This window comes from Lutjanus erythropterus, chromosome 14, assembly GCF_056507025.1.
Source record: "Lutjanus erythropterus isolate fLutEry1 chromosome 14, fLutEry1.hap2, whole genome shotgun sequence".
NCBI classification, from domain to species: Eukaryota; Metazoa; Chordata; class Actinopteri; order Lutjaniformes; family Lutjanidae; genus Lutjanus; species Lutjanus erythropterus.
The window spans coordinates 1,030,274-1,042,957 of record NC_139330.1 but is presented as its reverse complement, the minus strand read 5'-3'; the positions used below and the strand labels follow the sequence as shown (position 1 = coordinate 1,042,957).

The 12,684-nt window shown below is 39.2% G+C and overlaps 1 protein-coding gene across 3 annotated transcripts in view; it reads right to left on the bottom strand.

Moving 5' to 3' along the window:
• The window catches only part of rtn4b (reticulon 4b), a 40,584-nt gene extending 29,427 nt beyond the window's left edge, over nt 1–11,157 (bottom strand). For 2 of the 3 annotated variants that reach the window (XM_084735442.1, XM_084735443.1), the window contains exons 1-2: nt 10,444–11,155; nt 873–926 (exon numbers count right to left, since the gene is read on the bottom strand). In XM_084735442.1, coding sequence (XP_084591568.1) covers nt 873–926; nt 10,444–10,936 — 547 coding nt within the window. In that variant the 5' untranslated portion in view covers nt 10,937–11,155. Of the gene's footprint in view, nt 1–872; nt 927–4,754; nt 4,794–10,443 lie in introns of all 3 variants that reach the window. The other variant, XM_084735444.1, reaches the window with a different exon arrangement.
• Between the last annotated feature and the right edge of the window lie 1,527 nt (nt 11,158–12,684).

The following is a 12,684-nucleotide window of genomic DNA, read 5'->3' as shown; positions in this document are numbered from 1 at the left end:
CAGACTCAAACCACCTCTTCCAGTCACACCAAGGTGATTCTGGGTAAGTTTCACACCTGTTATTTTAGTTTGGATCATTGAAAAGTCTGAACCAAACAAGGTGAGTGTGAGAGGGCTTTTAAGTCCAAGAAATGATGTCCAAACTTAAGGTCTCAGCAGGTTTCTGAGTAAAATGTTGCAGCCAAACCTATTAAAAAAACTAATAAAAGCATCTTTTGACTGTTAGAAAAGGCAAATAAAGTACATCTCAATTAGAATAAGGAACATTTTTGTCCTCAGGCCACTGTTATTTTCTTTTATAGGTTCAGTAGTCAGGTATGAGTTGTTGGAATCAAACAGGACTACCATCCACAGTCAGGACCCAGCAGCATTTGTCAGGTGCTCAGTCTACCACCCTGATTTGATGCATGATGGTAAATCTTTTGCCCCAGGTCTGGTGGCAGTAAACCATGCTCAGTGTGTTGTACAAACACAAACTGTTAAGTGATAGCAGATAATGATTCCTCTCAAAGAACCTTTTTAAAAATATTATAATGAATTCTGCAAACACCAATACTGCTTGAGGCCTGAAAAATATCTGAGGAGAATCATTATTCCTCTAAGGCTAAACTTGTGTAAGTTTATGTCAATCTACACTACAACAACAGTCACATGTGAGTCACAATGCAACAAACATCAGATTTAGTGTTTCAAAGATACAAATCCACAAGCATTCTATGTAAATGCTGTTATAGGTGACAAAAATCTACAGTGTCTTACATGCAGAGGGTTATTTTTGCCACTCAGATGACAAACAGGGGAGTGAACTAAAGAAGTGGAGAAAGAAATTAAATGACGAGGACGGGAAAACACAGCGAGCAGAGAGAACTTGCCTGTAGGGAATTGCATCAGAGGATGAGGCTGAGCTTTAGAAGGAGAAGGTACATCTGTGGAAGAAACAAGAGAAAGCAGCAGAGAGAGAATTCAGTCAGTATGAAAAGCCCAGAAGAGAAAGACCAGGGGAAGAAGTGACAGAAATCCTCTTTATCACAACATTTAAATTACAAAAGACTGGAGTTTTGGATGTCCAAAGCCTGATTTGGAAACCACAAACATTATGGTTCATGTCTGAAATTCTCAGCTGGGACGATTTAATCACAGCTTCTGTGTCAGTGTAGTTACAGAAAACCAAAAGGGGGACACACGGGCGCCTGCAGGGGATTCTTAACCTAATTTCAAAATACTGTTACCCAGAAAGCACTGGCCTGTCAGTTAGCACAGGACTAAGGCCCAGTACCAAACCACAACACTTAACTCTATGAAAAATGATCTAAAATCAAAATCATATTTGTATCTTTAATGAACTTGAAAGCTAAAGCTTCTGTCCTGTAAAGTTGTGCGCTCACATCACAGGGAGATGACATCATACCATTATTTGGTGTCATTGTGTCATGTCATAGAGAGATCGATCATTTTATCGTCTACTGATTTACACAGCCTTTTAGGTTGTGTACATTTTAGGGATACGAAGCACAATGAGCAACAATACCAAGGCAACAAGGATTAGTCAATTAATTGATTTGCTGTTCGAAAGAAAATTAGTTGTAAACTATTTTGATAAGTTTTCCAGGCAAAAATATCAAACATTTACTGGTCGCAGCTTCTTAAATGTGAGGATTTGATATTTCTCTTTGTTATTATGACAGTAAATGAAGAGTCTTTGGGTTTTTTCGAATGCTGAATTTAACAGTAAATAATTTTGAAGACGTCACTTTTGACATTTCTGACATTTAATAGTCCAGATGATTAATCGAAAAAATAGTCTGCATCTTAATCAATAATGAAAATAATCAATAGCTGCAGCCTTATTTTGGAATGTGAAGCATTTTAAGATAATCATCACAATAAGCAAAAATAACTGTGGGCATTAGGGAAATATTTCTATTGCAGATAAAACTATTAAAATGCCTTTGGTCTCTGAAAAAAAAACTGAAAAAATAAAAATTTACACTGATGAAATATTTTGTTCATGTTTCTACATTAAGAATTGTTGTGGATCAATGTGTTTTGCATTTATGTAGTACAATTTTACAAAGAAACATCAGATTTAGTATTTTATGATGCTATCATTATAAGATATTCAGGGAAAACATCACAATAAGTAAAAATACCACTGTAGGCAGTGAGGAAATAATTGTATTGCAGGTTAAACGATCAATACACCATTTCACACTGCTCATGAAAATGAAAATATCTTAAAAACTAAAAAATGAACATGGTACAAATAACTTCTGGAGTGTTAAGAGATATTTTGCTCAGAATTGTTTGGATCAATATGTTTGTGTTAACATGTGTGAGTTTGGTTGTTTGAAGGTCCAACATGAACGTGTCGTGACAATAAAGACATTTTAACTGTTTTAACAGAGACTGTCCGAGTTTTTTTGTGATTTATGTTGCGTTTATTTATTAAAACTGAACTTAAAAACATTTCTGATTTCTGAATGGAAAAAAGATGTTAAATGCACCATTATGTTGTTAAAACAAACTATTTAATTTAGGATTACAAAAGGCGCTTTGTTTTTCGTGTGTATTTGTACATAATCTTTCTTTTCTAATGGCTCTTAAAGTGGAGAAATAAAAAGGCGTTTTGTTTCACACAACTTCACAGGTCACACAGGAAATGTAAACGTCCAGCCTAAATAACATCACAATCAGCCAAAATACCAATGACAGCACTGGTGGACTGTTTGTATTTCACAGTTAAAAGTATGAATGTGGTCCTTCATACGATGGTGAAACAGATACTGCATGTTTACATAGTTTAGTCTTCAGGTTCCCTCAGGTATGAGAACATTAGTTAAAGGTTCCAGTTGTTTTGAGAGAAGGACAGAACAGACAGAACGTCAGTGTCACAGCAAAACATGACAGTTTGTTATGGAGAAGAAAAGGTAAAGAGGACAGAGAGGCAGTAGCTGTCAGGATGAGACACAAGAAGACGAAGAATTCCCCTCTGATCAGGAGGACGTGATCGTGCTTAGTGGTTTGTAATCCTCAGATTTGTCAGCAACAAGAGGGAAACACAGCGTCTCAGTATACACAACACAACTGTTCTCACAAGAAGAAACCCTAAAAAATATACATCAAAATAATGTGAAAGTGTTGAACAACAAAATACTGCCGCTGACGTCCAGCAGCTGCAGCAGATTCTGACACGTCAACACGACTCAGAGAGCCGATCAGCTGCCAAGATTTCAGTCTGAGCTCCTGTTAGTTCAACCAAAAAGCAGGAGGCGTATAAAGAGAAATTGAGCTGAATGAAATTAAGGACAACAGGCTGTTTCTGGTTCTGTAACCTAATTAACTAAACTTTATTTTATTAACGTGGGAGTGGGAGGCTAAAAAAATGCAGGCAGTCCAAAGTGAGAGGCCACAGCTTCTAAAAACTCAAACCTACGGAAAAACACCAACAAACAGTGTGTTATAGATAAAAACTGAAACAAGTGTCTCAAACTACATGGCATTTTGTTCTTCTCGGACTGATCCAGAAACAGATTTGGGTGGATTAAAGCCAGGTGTTTACGAAACAGCCTGTAGCAGCCAAAATCATTATAATCTTACCAAATTATACCTTGCAAAAATAACATCAAGTATCATCATAATATAAAAACATTCCAGCAACCAACCAGCTAATATTCCATCACACAAAATACTTCACTCAAACAGTCCTCTGTTCAGTTCAACAGGCCAAAAAGTTCTTAGCTGACCAACTTTCACATCCCTTGAACTCAAAACCTAAAAATAATATTAAGATCTTGTTCAGTCATGAAGTTTTCCACCTGAGAAACCCTCTGGCTGGCAATAAAAATGTGTTGTGGTCTGTCAGTCTCATAGATTAATGTCAGGTTAACTATGAACAGGTTTAAGATGAAAAAAACAGACTGATAAAAATAGGCTTGGTATGCTGCTGCAGCAAGGAGTTAACACTTGCATCAGGCAGGTCATCTTTGCTCAGGTGAGCTGAGCCTGCACAGGTGAAATCACACTCCTCCACAGGTTCACAACTCTGTCACACAGACATGATACACACATTTTAAGAAGCGACGTGGACTGCCACTGTGAATAAATGCTCAGAAATCATAGAAATAGATGTTTCTTGTAACTGCAGAACTTGCCTGAGAATCATCCTGTTTTCTTCAGCATCTAAATAACCCAGTGATGTTTGTCTGTACATGTATGACTACACTGCAAACAGGAGCTGCTAACAGCTAATTCTGCACACTTTTAATGGAGCCAAATTGTCACATTGCAACATCAAACTTCCCTAAATTTGTAGCCCTTACTGAATGCATTGAAATTCCTCTTTACATCCTCCAAAGCATTATGGGAACTGTACTTCCACCCAATAACATGATCTCCTCTTCTTCAAAAACATACCACTGAGCAAGGTGTTTAATCTGTGCTCTGAAGGATTAATCAGCAAAGGCCTTCACAAAAACACAGCAGGACAAAGACAGTGACCAGCAGCAGTGACGTTCTCTGAAGCAAGGTACCATTTGCTGTTGCAATGCACATGAACAAAGTAACAAAGCATCATGGGAGGTTTCATCATGTGAAAATTGATGATCACAGTCAAAAATCTGCAGAAATCGATCTTTGTTGATTATCAAATTTATTGCCATAACAGACATCAAAAGAGAATCAGATTGTGCTGATTTTATAATCTGATCATCATGAGGCCAAATGATTGATCAAATGAGGCCATTTTTGTTTGTTACCTCTGCTGTCAAGGTTTAGTTTCCAGCCAAGAAGAAGACCTGCAGGATTGAACCAATAAGACACATTTAACATTAAAACTACAGCAGCGGGTTGTGAATCCATTCAGCACGAGATTCAAACAACAGGATCCAAATGTTGTTCCCAGTACAGACCTGTCCTGTCCAATAGGCTGCCTCCAAACAAACACTGAGTGCTTTGATTTGAACTGATGCTCATAATTAGACATTTCTGAGAGAAGATCATTTAAACTAAATAACAATACCAATTAAGTCCAAATTCTCTGATTTTAGCTTCTTAAATGTGAATATTTCCTGGTTTCTTTACTCCTCTCTGACAGTAAACTGAATATCTTTGTGTTGTGGACAAAACGAGACGTTTGAGGACGTCATCTTGGACTTAATGAAACACTGATCAGTATTTTCACCATTTACTGACATTGATTAATTGGGACACTGATCAACAGATTAATCAATAATGAAAATAATCATTTTCAGCTGTAACACTACTGTTAAGTACACAATAGTTGTAATGTTAGCTCTTTGTCAAGGCTTGCTTGTTTAGTCAAATTAGCACCAGCTAATATCTGCACACTCCCCACAACTGTTTGGTGATTTTGGGGTTCTGTATAATTGCATTTTTTCTCTACTTTGTAACATGACCAAACAGTCAGTGGACAAAACCGTGGGCAGATTGGTCAATAATGAAAATAACTGTTAGTTTGAGGATATTAATTCCTATATTGTATGTTTTTTTGTTTTAATGAACAACTAACTGCAGTACAGGAGTTATTTTCAATGTTGTCCTTGGCACTGGAGGGAATCAAACTCTGCCAGCTTTACTGTAGTTCTCTACACGCTGAGGTATTTGTCTCCTCCTCGAGCTATAAGTAACTGTGGGAACGCCTTTCAGCTCGACACTCTCTGATATACGACCTCAGGCCATCCACTCACCTGCTGCCATCTAGTAAAGAACTCCAAGTACAGTATGTACTCTGTAACACCACTCTGTCTTTGTCTAAAAGTCAAACTTTATCAAAGTGAACAGTCTTCCAACCAGGACAGGTTAGTTTGCTTCCTGCTGGTTAGTTTATTATCTACAATGACTGTCTCTGCTGCAGCCTGCATGAACTAAACCAACTGTTATGTAATCCTGCAAAAAAAAGGAACACGTTTAATAAAACCCCACTAAGATGAGGGGTCTGTGGTGTTGACATTCAGTAGTTTTGGGGAACAAAAAAAACACCCAGAATATTCTGTTTCTGATTGAGCTTTGTTTCATTTGTTTAATCTGTTCTCTATTCTTCAGAGAGAGAACCCACAGAGTGAGAGAGGAAACTAAGCCAAACCTAACTGTATGTGGTCCACCCTATAATAACTACTGACAACACAATCTGTGCGATTTAATGTCCGTGACTGAGTGACATCTGTTCACCTCCACAGCCGAGGACGAGACTGAGGAGGTCAAAATGAGGATGGTTCCATGTATAATCATGTTGCTAATTGTATTTTCTGACTTTGGACGAATCCAGGCCAGCTGTTCCCCTGGTTTCCAAAATGCTAAGCTAAGCTAACCACATCCTGACTCAGGCTCTGTACAAGGTAAAAGGTTATGGATCATTTATTGATCATTTTACACCACAGGCTTGTATAAGGAGATGTTAGCTGTAGCTCCCTTTATGCTACTCATAAATACAAATTTATATACAGTAAATGGAAGAACAAATACTTTAAGTCATAAAAAAAAAGATTCATGGTGGAGTGTTGAGAATGAATTTAGGAGACTCACAGCCTGAGGAAAGAAGCTGTGAAGAAGATAAATGACATGAGATTGTTTGAAAGCATCGTCACAGCAGGAAATTATCTTCTGATTTCATCTTATTACAGTAGATGTTAACCACCGAGTAATTTTACCACCCGAAAATGTCCTGTCCTTTATTACAGCTTGACCAATACTCAGTTTTGGGGGCAAATGCAGACATGCATTGCTTGAAAATGACTGCAATGATGACCAATCTGTCAACTGACTCTGTGTTTCAGCTTTAAGTATTCAAATAATCACAGAGGTTTGGAGGAAACAACATTTACTCGTTGCTCATAGGAAACTATTTCCTGCTCCGCTGTTGCACTGCCTGACTTGGCTGATAAGATGGCTGATTTTTCACATAAAAACTTCACTCAGAACAGCGTTCAGGCCCTAAAATTAGCATTAACATGATGAATCGGCACAACTCTGGTGAGTATCATTTTTCAGTGTGCAGCTCTGGAAATCTGTGTGCTTATCACAGTGATAAGAGACGAGATAAAACAGATTAACATGTGGTTCTCATCATATTCAGTTTGACTCGGAGAGCCAGCTGCTGCGTTGGCAGAGTAAAAACAACAGAGGGGTCTGCTGGTGTCGCTGTGACTCTGAAGCACTTAACCCCACTTATGTCCAGCCTTCACCAGGATACAGAGACAACAACAACACCGGACACACGCTGAGGGTTAAGCCTCGTGACTGTGTGTGCGAGTCTGACATCTCCCCTCTCCATCTAATCCACCTGACCACATCACAAGCTCGGCACAAACACACACTGACGGATGTAGGTGACCCAAAAATAAGATGTAGGCCGGCGGTGATCGCAGAGCCCTGGACGATTAGGCGGGCCGTCAGTCACGCCGTCCGACGGGGACACACGGAGGGGACGAAAGCTCACTTCACACACACCTTTTTCAGGGTGACGATGTGAATCCTCGTGATGCAGAGTCACAGCAGGACTCATCACATCAGAGTTGTGTTCAGAGAAAACAAACACTTTGAAAAGACAATAGAGTGAAGAAGAAGAAGAAGGTGGGGTCAGACCGTATCTGGCTGCTGAATACTGATCATTTCTGCTCAGTTATTGTTCCTTTACTGATCTTTGAACCTCAATTAAATCATTCATTGACGATGTGTGACAGATATCATTAATGTGACATACTAATTACTGGGGCTGGGTATCATTAAAATGCTCGACACAAGTACAACATGCAATAAATTACCAAAATAGTTGATGACTATTTTAAGAAATACAAATACAATTTCCTCCAAAATCTAAAATCTTTCTAAATTCTACCAAATAAGCTAAATTCTCAAATGTTGCAGTCATGCAACAACTTCATGAACTTAATGAACAAATAAAAATGGCAGAATTTAGATTTATGAAACTATTTGATAAAAAAAATAAAGAGTCAGAAACATTATTAGCTCTGGTTCTTGAACCTGTTACTTGACTGCAGTTGAGAACTGACTTTTCATGTCCTGAACCAATTTGTTTTTGGTTTAAATATTCAGAACAACAGATGATTATTTTCTCAACTAACTACTAACTAATCATCTGGTTTATAAAACCCATGAAATGATAAAGTCTCCTAAAGGCCAAGCATAAATCTCCAAACAAATTGCTTTATTTAACCATTAGCCCAAAGCCAAAAAGTGATCAATTTAGTTCAATTTACTTTCAGATCAGACAAAGAGAATCAAAGCTGGAGCCTTGTGGTCAAAAATCAATAAATGCAGCTTTTACATCTCATGTTGGAACTTTCTGCTCACATTTGACTTGTTATCCCCAGAATTGAGCCCAAAATAAAACCAAATTTTCAAAAATCAAACCAGAGTAAGCCTAACAAACATTCAAAACAGTCCAAATAATCAAACTCAAATAGTTAGCTTCAAAGAAAAAAATACAGTATGAGACAGATAAAGGTTGGGAGACACCCTACAATGATGAAAAATGAACAAAAAGCTGTGATTTTCCTCACAGGTGGATGGTTTCTTTAATATTTTTGTCTTTTGTTCAGACTGCGTTGCTTTAACTGGAGCTCCATCAGTGGCCTTGCCAAGCAGCCCCACCCTGCCTTTCTGCTGCCTGCCCGGCGGAGGAGGCGAGACAGGCCTGTTTACCTGCTATCTGCCTGACATATTACCCTTATAAACAACAGCTGAGAATACACACCTCCTTATATCAAAATCAGTTCAAACATCACAAAAAACACCTCCTCGGGATCATTCAGAGCAGTGACAGCAGCTTTAAAGGGGGACAGGCTCTCTGCAGGCCTCTGTAGCTGAATTGTTTTCGGACTTGAGGGTGTGGGTTTGGGCGGAGATGATGAAGGGGTGGATAAATGACTGAAAACAACAAAATAAAAAAAACAGCATCCTGATTTAAGGCGATGACGTTCGCCTGGTAGCAGTATGGAAACGTTAGGAAGCAGACAGGGAGTGGACGCAGAGCGGATTCCTTTGTTGTGACTAATCTCCGGGTTACAGCTTTGGTACACCGTGCTGCTGTGCTAACGTTGTTTCCATTATCGGACACACCTGCTACTTCTTTCTTTATTACTTGCCTACTTTAATCCGCAAAATATAGAAAAGCCAATCTCACATAGTCTAGTCCTTATTGCAATTTAAGGATTTCAGATTAATAAAGTTATGTTATAGCACTAAGCTACTTGATAGCTGATCACCGACACGTGAAAAGAGAAGCCTCACACCATTTTGAGCTCTATATTACATCGGAACCACACAGCCTGGACACTTAATGGTCTTGAAGTACCGTTTTCTCTTTGTTATGTGTGTCTTTGCTGACAAATAAATGAAGAAAAGGTGTGTCCGATAATGGAACTCGGCTAGCAACCACCGCTAGCAGTAGCGGACACGCAGCGGGTAGAGGCACAGAGCAGATGCTCAGTCTGACATAATAATGATAAATATAACGGTGACACGAACACGTACATTCATGTAAAATGTTTACAAAAGACGTGACTAATATTAAGTTAGTGAATCAGGTTGTTAATACATCGTTGAAGATGAATAAAATGGTGCAATATTGCCAGCTCATGCAGTCAACAGCCGTTTATTTGTGAAAACAGGTGGGCCGCATCTTCACCAGCACGCCATTCTTCTTTTCCTAGGGTGGTGAAGACATGACCCGCCCTACTCCGCCTCTGATTGGCTGCTACTCTCAACTTCATGCGCTGTATTGGTCAGGTTTAGGTATGAGGAGTGATGATTGGCTTAGAATATCAGGGTAAACCAATCAGAGGCGTACTAGGGCGGGTCAGCTCTTCGCCATCCTAGAAGTAAAATGTATCGCCTACAACACAGCAAAACCGGGGCTAACCTGCTAAAAAAAAAAGCTAACTCATTCAACGGCAAAATGAACAAAAAGGGCGAGTAATGGCGTAATTTTTCACACTATATTTTTCGTCTAGTTGAAAGTGTAGTTTTCCCATTCACAGTTCGCCAAACTGTCAGACAGCAGGTCTGCTTCATGATGGAGGAGTCTCCGCTGCCCTCAGGGTAGCATCACCATTAGCCCGCTAACCTGCTAACCTCACCGTGACTGAGCAGTACAAATGTGAATAATATGAATAAAACTACCATATTTTAACAACATTTAACATTTTCTGGTGAATAAAGTTGGTTAAACAGGTAAAAAGTAGCGTTTCACCCCATTTATCAGTCTCCATATCTAGACGAGCGCATAATGCTAACCTGGTTCAGCTGTAACGATAGACATGTTAAACTGGAAAAATACCGTTAAATTTCCGTAAAACCACATTTCGCTCACACTCGTAATAACAAATATTCTTATTTATCAGTTTAAATGGCTAAAAACTCGCTCATGCATTAATTTATAGTCATTTTTCATGTGGAGACACTCACACGATGCTGGAGCCGCTGGTTCCTCTGTCACCGCAGGTCGCTCTGCTGCCTCTGCGGGGGCTGCGGCTGCTGTCCGGGGCTCAGCCGCGGGGAGGGCGTCGCTCTCCGGCTCTGAGATCTTTGTGCTCTCCGGCTCCACTTTGGGGGCGACAACTTCAGGCTCAGGGACAAAAGAGAAGCTGGTGGAGTCCGGGACGGCCGGTTCTACTTGTGGCTCCGGTTCAGGCTCGGGTTCCGACACCGGTTCTGGCTCTGAAGGAGTGAAGGGAGTCTCTGTGGACTCATGTGGCGCACTGTCCTCAGCTATGTGGCGGTCCAAGGCGTCCTGAGCCCCGCCGACCAGGTCCACGATATCATCCACACTGAACAGGTCTTGTTTGGGCTGCTCCGGCTCCAGCTCGGGCTCTGGCTCCGGCTCGGCCTGGTAGTGGTGCACTTCCTCGGTGAAGAGAGGAGTGGTGGAGGAGACTTCATGCTCCACGCTGTCTGCCATGTTTCTTTTTTGTCCAAACTGACTTCTCAGGTGGAAAAAAGTTTCAGTGCGGGAGTTTGTCGGCTCAGTAACAAACTTCCACCGGGATGAGCTGTGAAGCACACCGGGAACTTCCTCCGGTAAGTCTGCTTTTTTTTGGACACCGGACGAAGTTGGACAAGTGCGCCACACGACAGTCTCCACTGAGTCGGACCCGAGTCTCAAAGGGACACGGGTGAAGTTGAGAAGGAGCTGAGGGGGAACTCCGCTGACCAATTACCTGCCGCTTCACCTCTGAGTGACACGAGCCACGGCCAATCAGAGCGCGGCAAAGTTGCCTCTGACCCCGCCCACCGTAACGGAGGCGTAAAGGGACACCTCCTCCATCTGAGCGCCTCCAAATTTTAGGAGGAGAGTTCAGTCAGTCGTGTTCTTCTGACATAACTTCTGCTCCAGCAGGCCGATCATTACATAACTTTAACTTACTCTTTTTTTACACTGACTCCTCCTCCACCTTTAAAATAAGACACAATGTGCTGGAAGAAGTTTTCTCAACTTTTTACTTCAGTAAATGTTCCTTATTTAATTATATTTAACTTTTTTTTTTTTTAAAGAAAGGCTTGACTTCAAAAAGTTAGCGTTATTGACTTGTAAAGTTAGTGTTTTTAACCTTTTATTTATTTATTTTTTACCATTTTATTAGTTTTCACAGCTGGAAAAGAAACAAATAGCTACAAAAGTACAGGAAAAAATGAAGCTGTTTTGTAATCCTGGATTAGAAGTAGACCTGCAACCATTAATCAATTATAATTAATCACCAACTATTTTGATAATCAACTGATGAGTTTGCATAGGTTTTTTTTTCTTTGTTTGTTTTGTTTTGTTTTAGAAAAATAGGTAAAAATTCTCTGATTTCAGCTTCTTAAATGCGAATATTTTCTGGTCGTCATCTTGGACTTTGACATTTTTCACCATTTTCTGATATTTTATAGACCAAACAACTAATCAGTTAGTTGCAGCCTTTTTTTTTATCCTTTTCCTCAATTAAAAATATATTAAAAATAATAATATATACAGTGTTCTATTTGTGTTTGTTATTTCTAGTTATTTATCATGAAAATAAAATCTATAACACAATAAAAAATATATGTAATTGAGAAAATAATCAACCAATTAATTGACAATGAAAATAATAATTAGTTGCAGCCATAATTAGAAGTAGCTTGTTGTTTTAATAAACACAAAGTTGCGTTAAACATCTTTTTTCAATCTTTTTTTCAATACATACTTAAAAAAATTATGCTAAAAGTACACAAGTATTATTGAGAAAACATACTTAAATGATCAAAAGTTATAGTACTTGTTACAAAGAATGAAGACGAAAGTTTATTTGATGATTAGTTTTAATTTCGTTAACATTTGGAGGGATAGTTCAGGGGTTTTTTTTAAAATGTGGCTGCAGGTACTTATCCATTGTTGATGTTTTAGTTTACGCTTTATTTAGAATATTTAACCACTTTACCTTTCTGTCAGACAGACTTTTCTGACAGGAAACCACTGTTAGATAAGTCAAATATCACTCTTTGCAAACCAACCAAACTCCGTTCACAAAATCAGTAATTTTAACTTACAGCACACAGGAGTTGTTGGTCTGCTGCCGCCATGATTGGTTAGTTTGTTGGTGCTATTGTGTGACTTTGCTGAATCTGAACTAACCTTTAAATCACCAAAGTCAAACAAACTAAGAGGCCGTGGCAGCAGCAGACCAA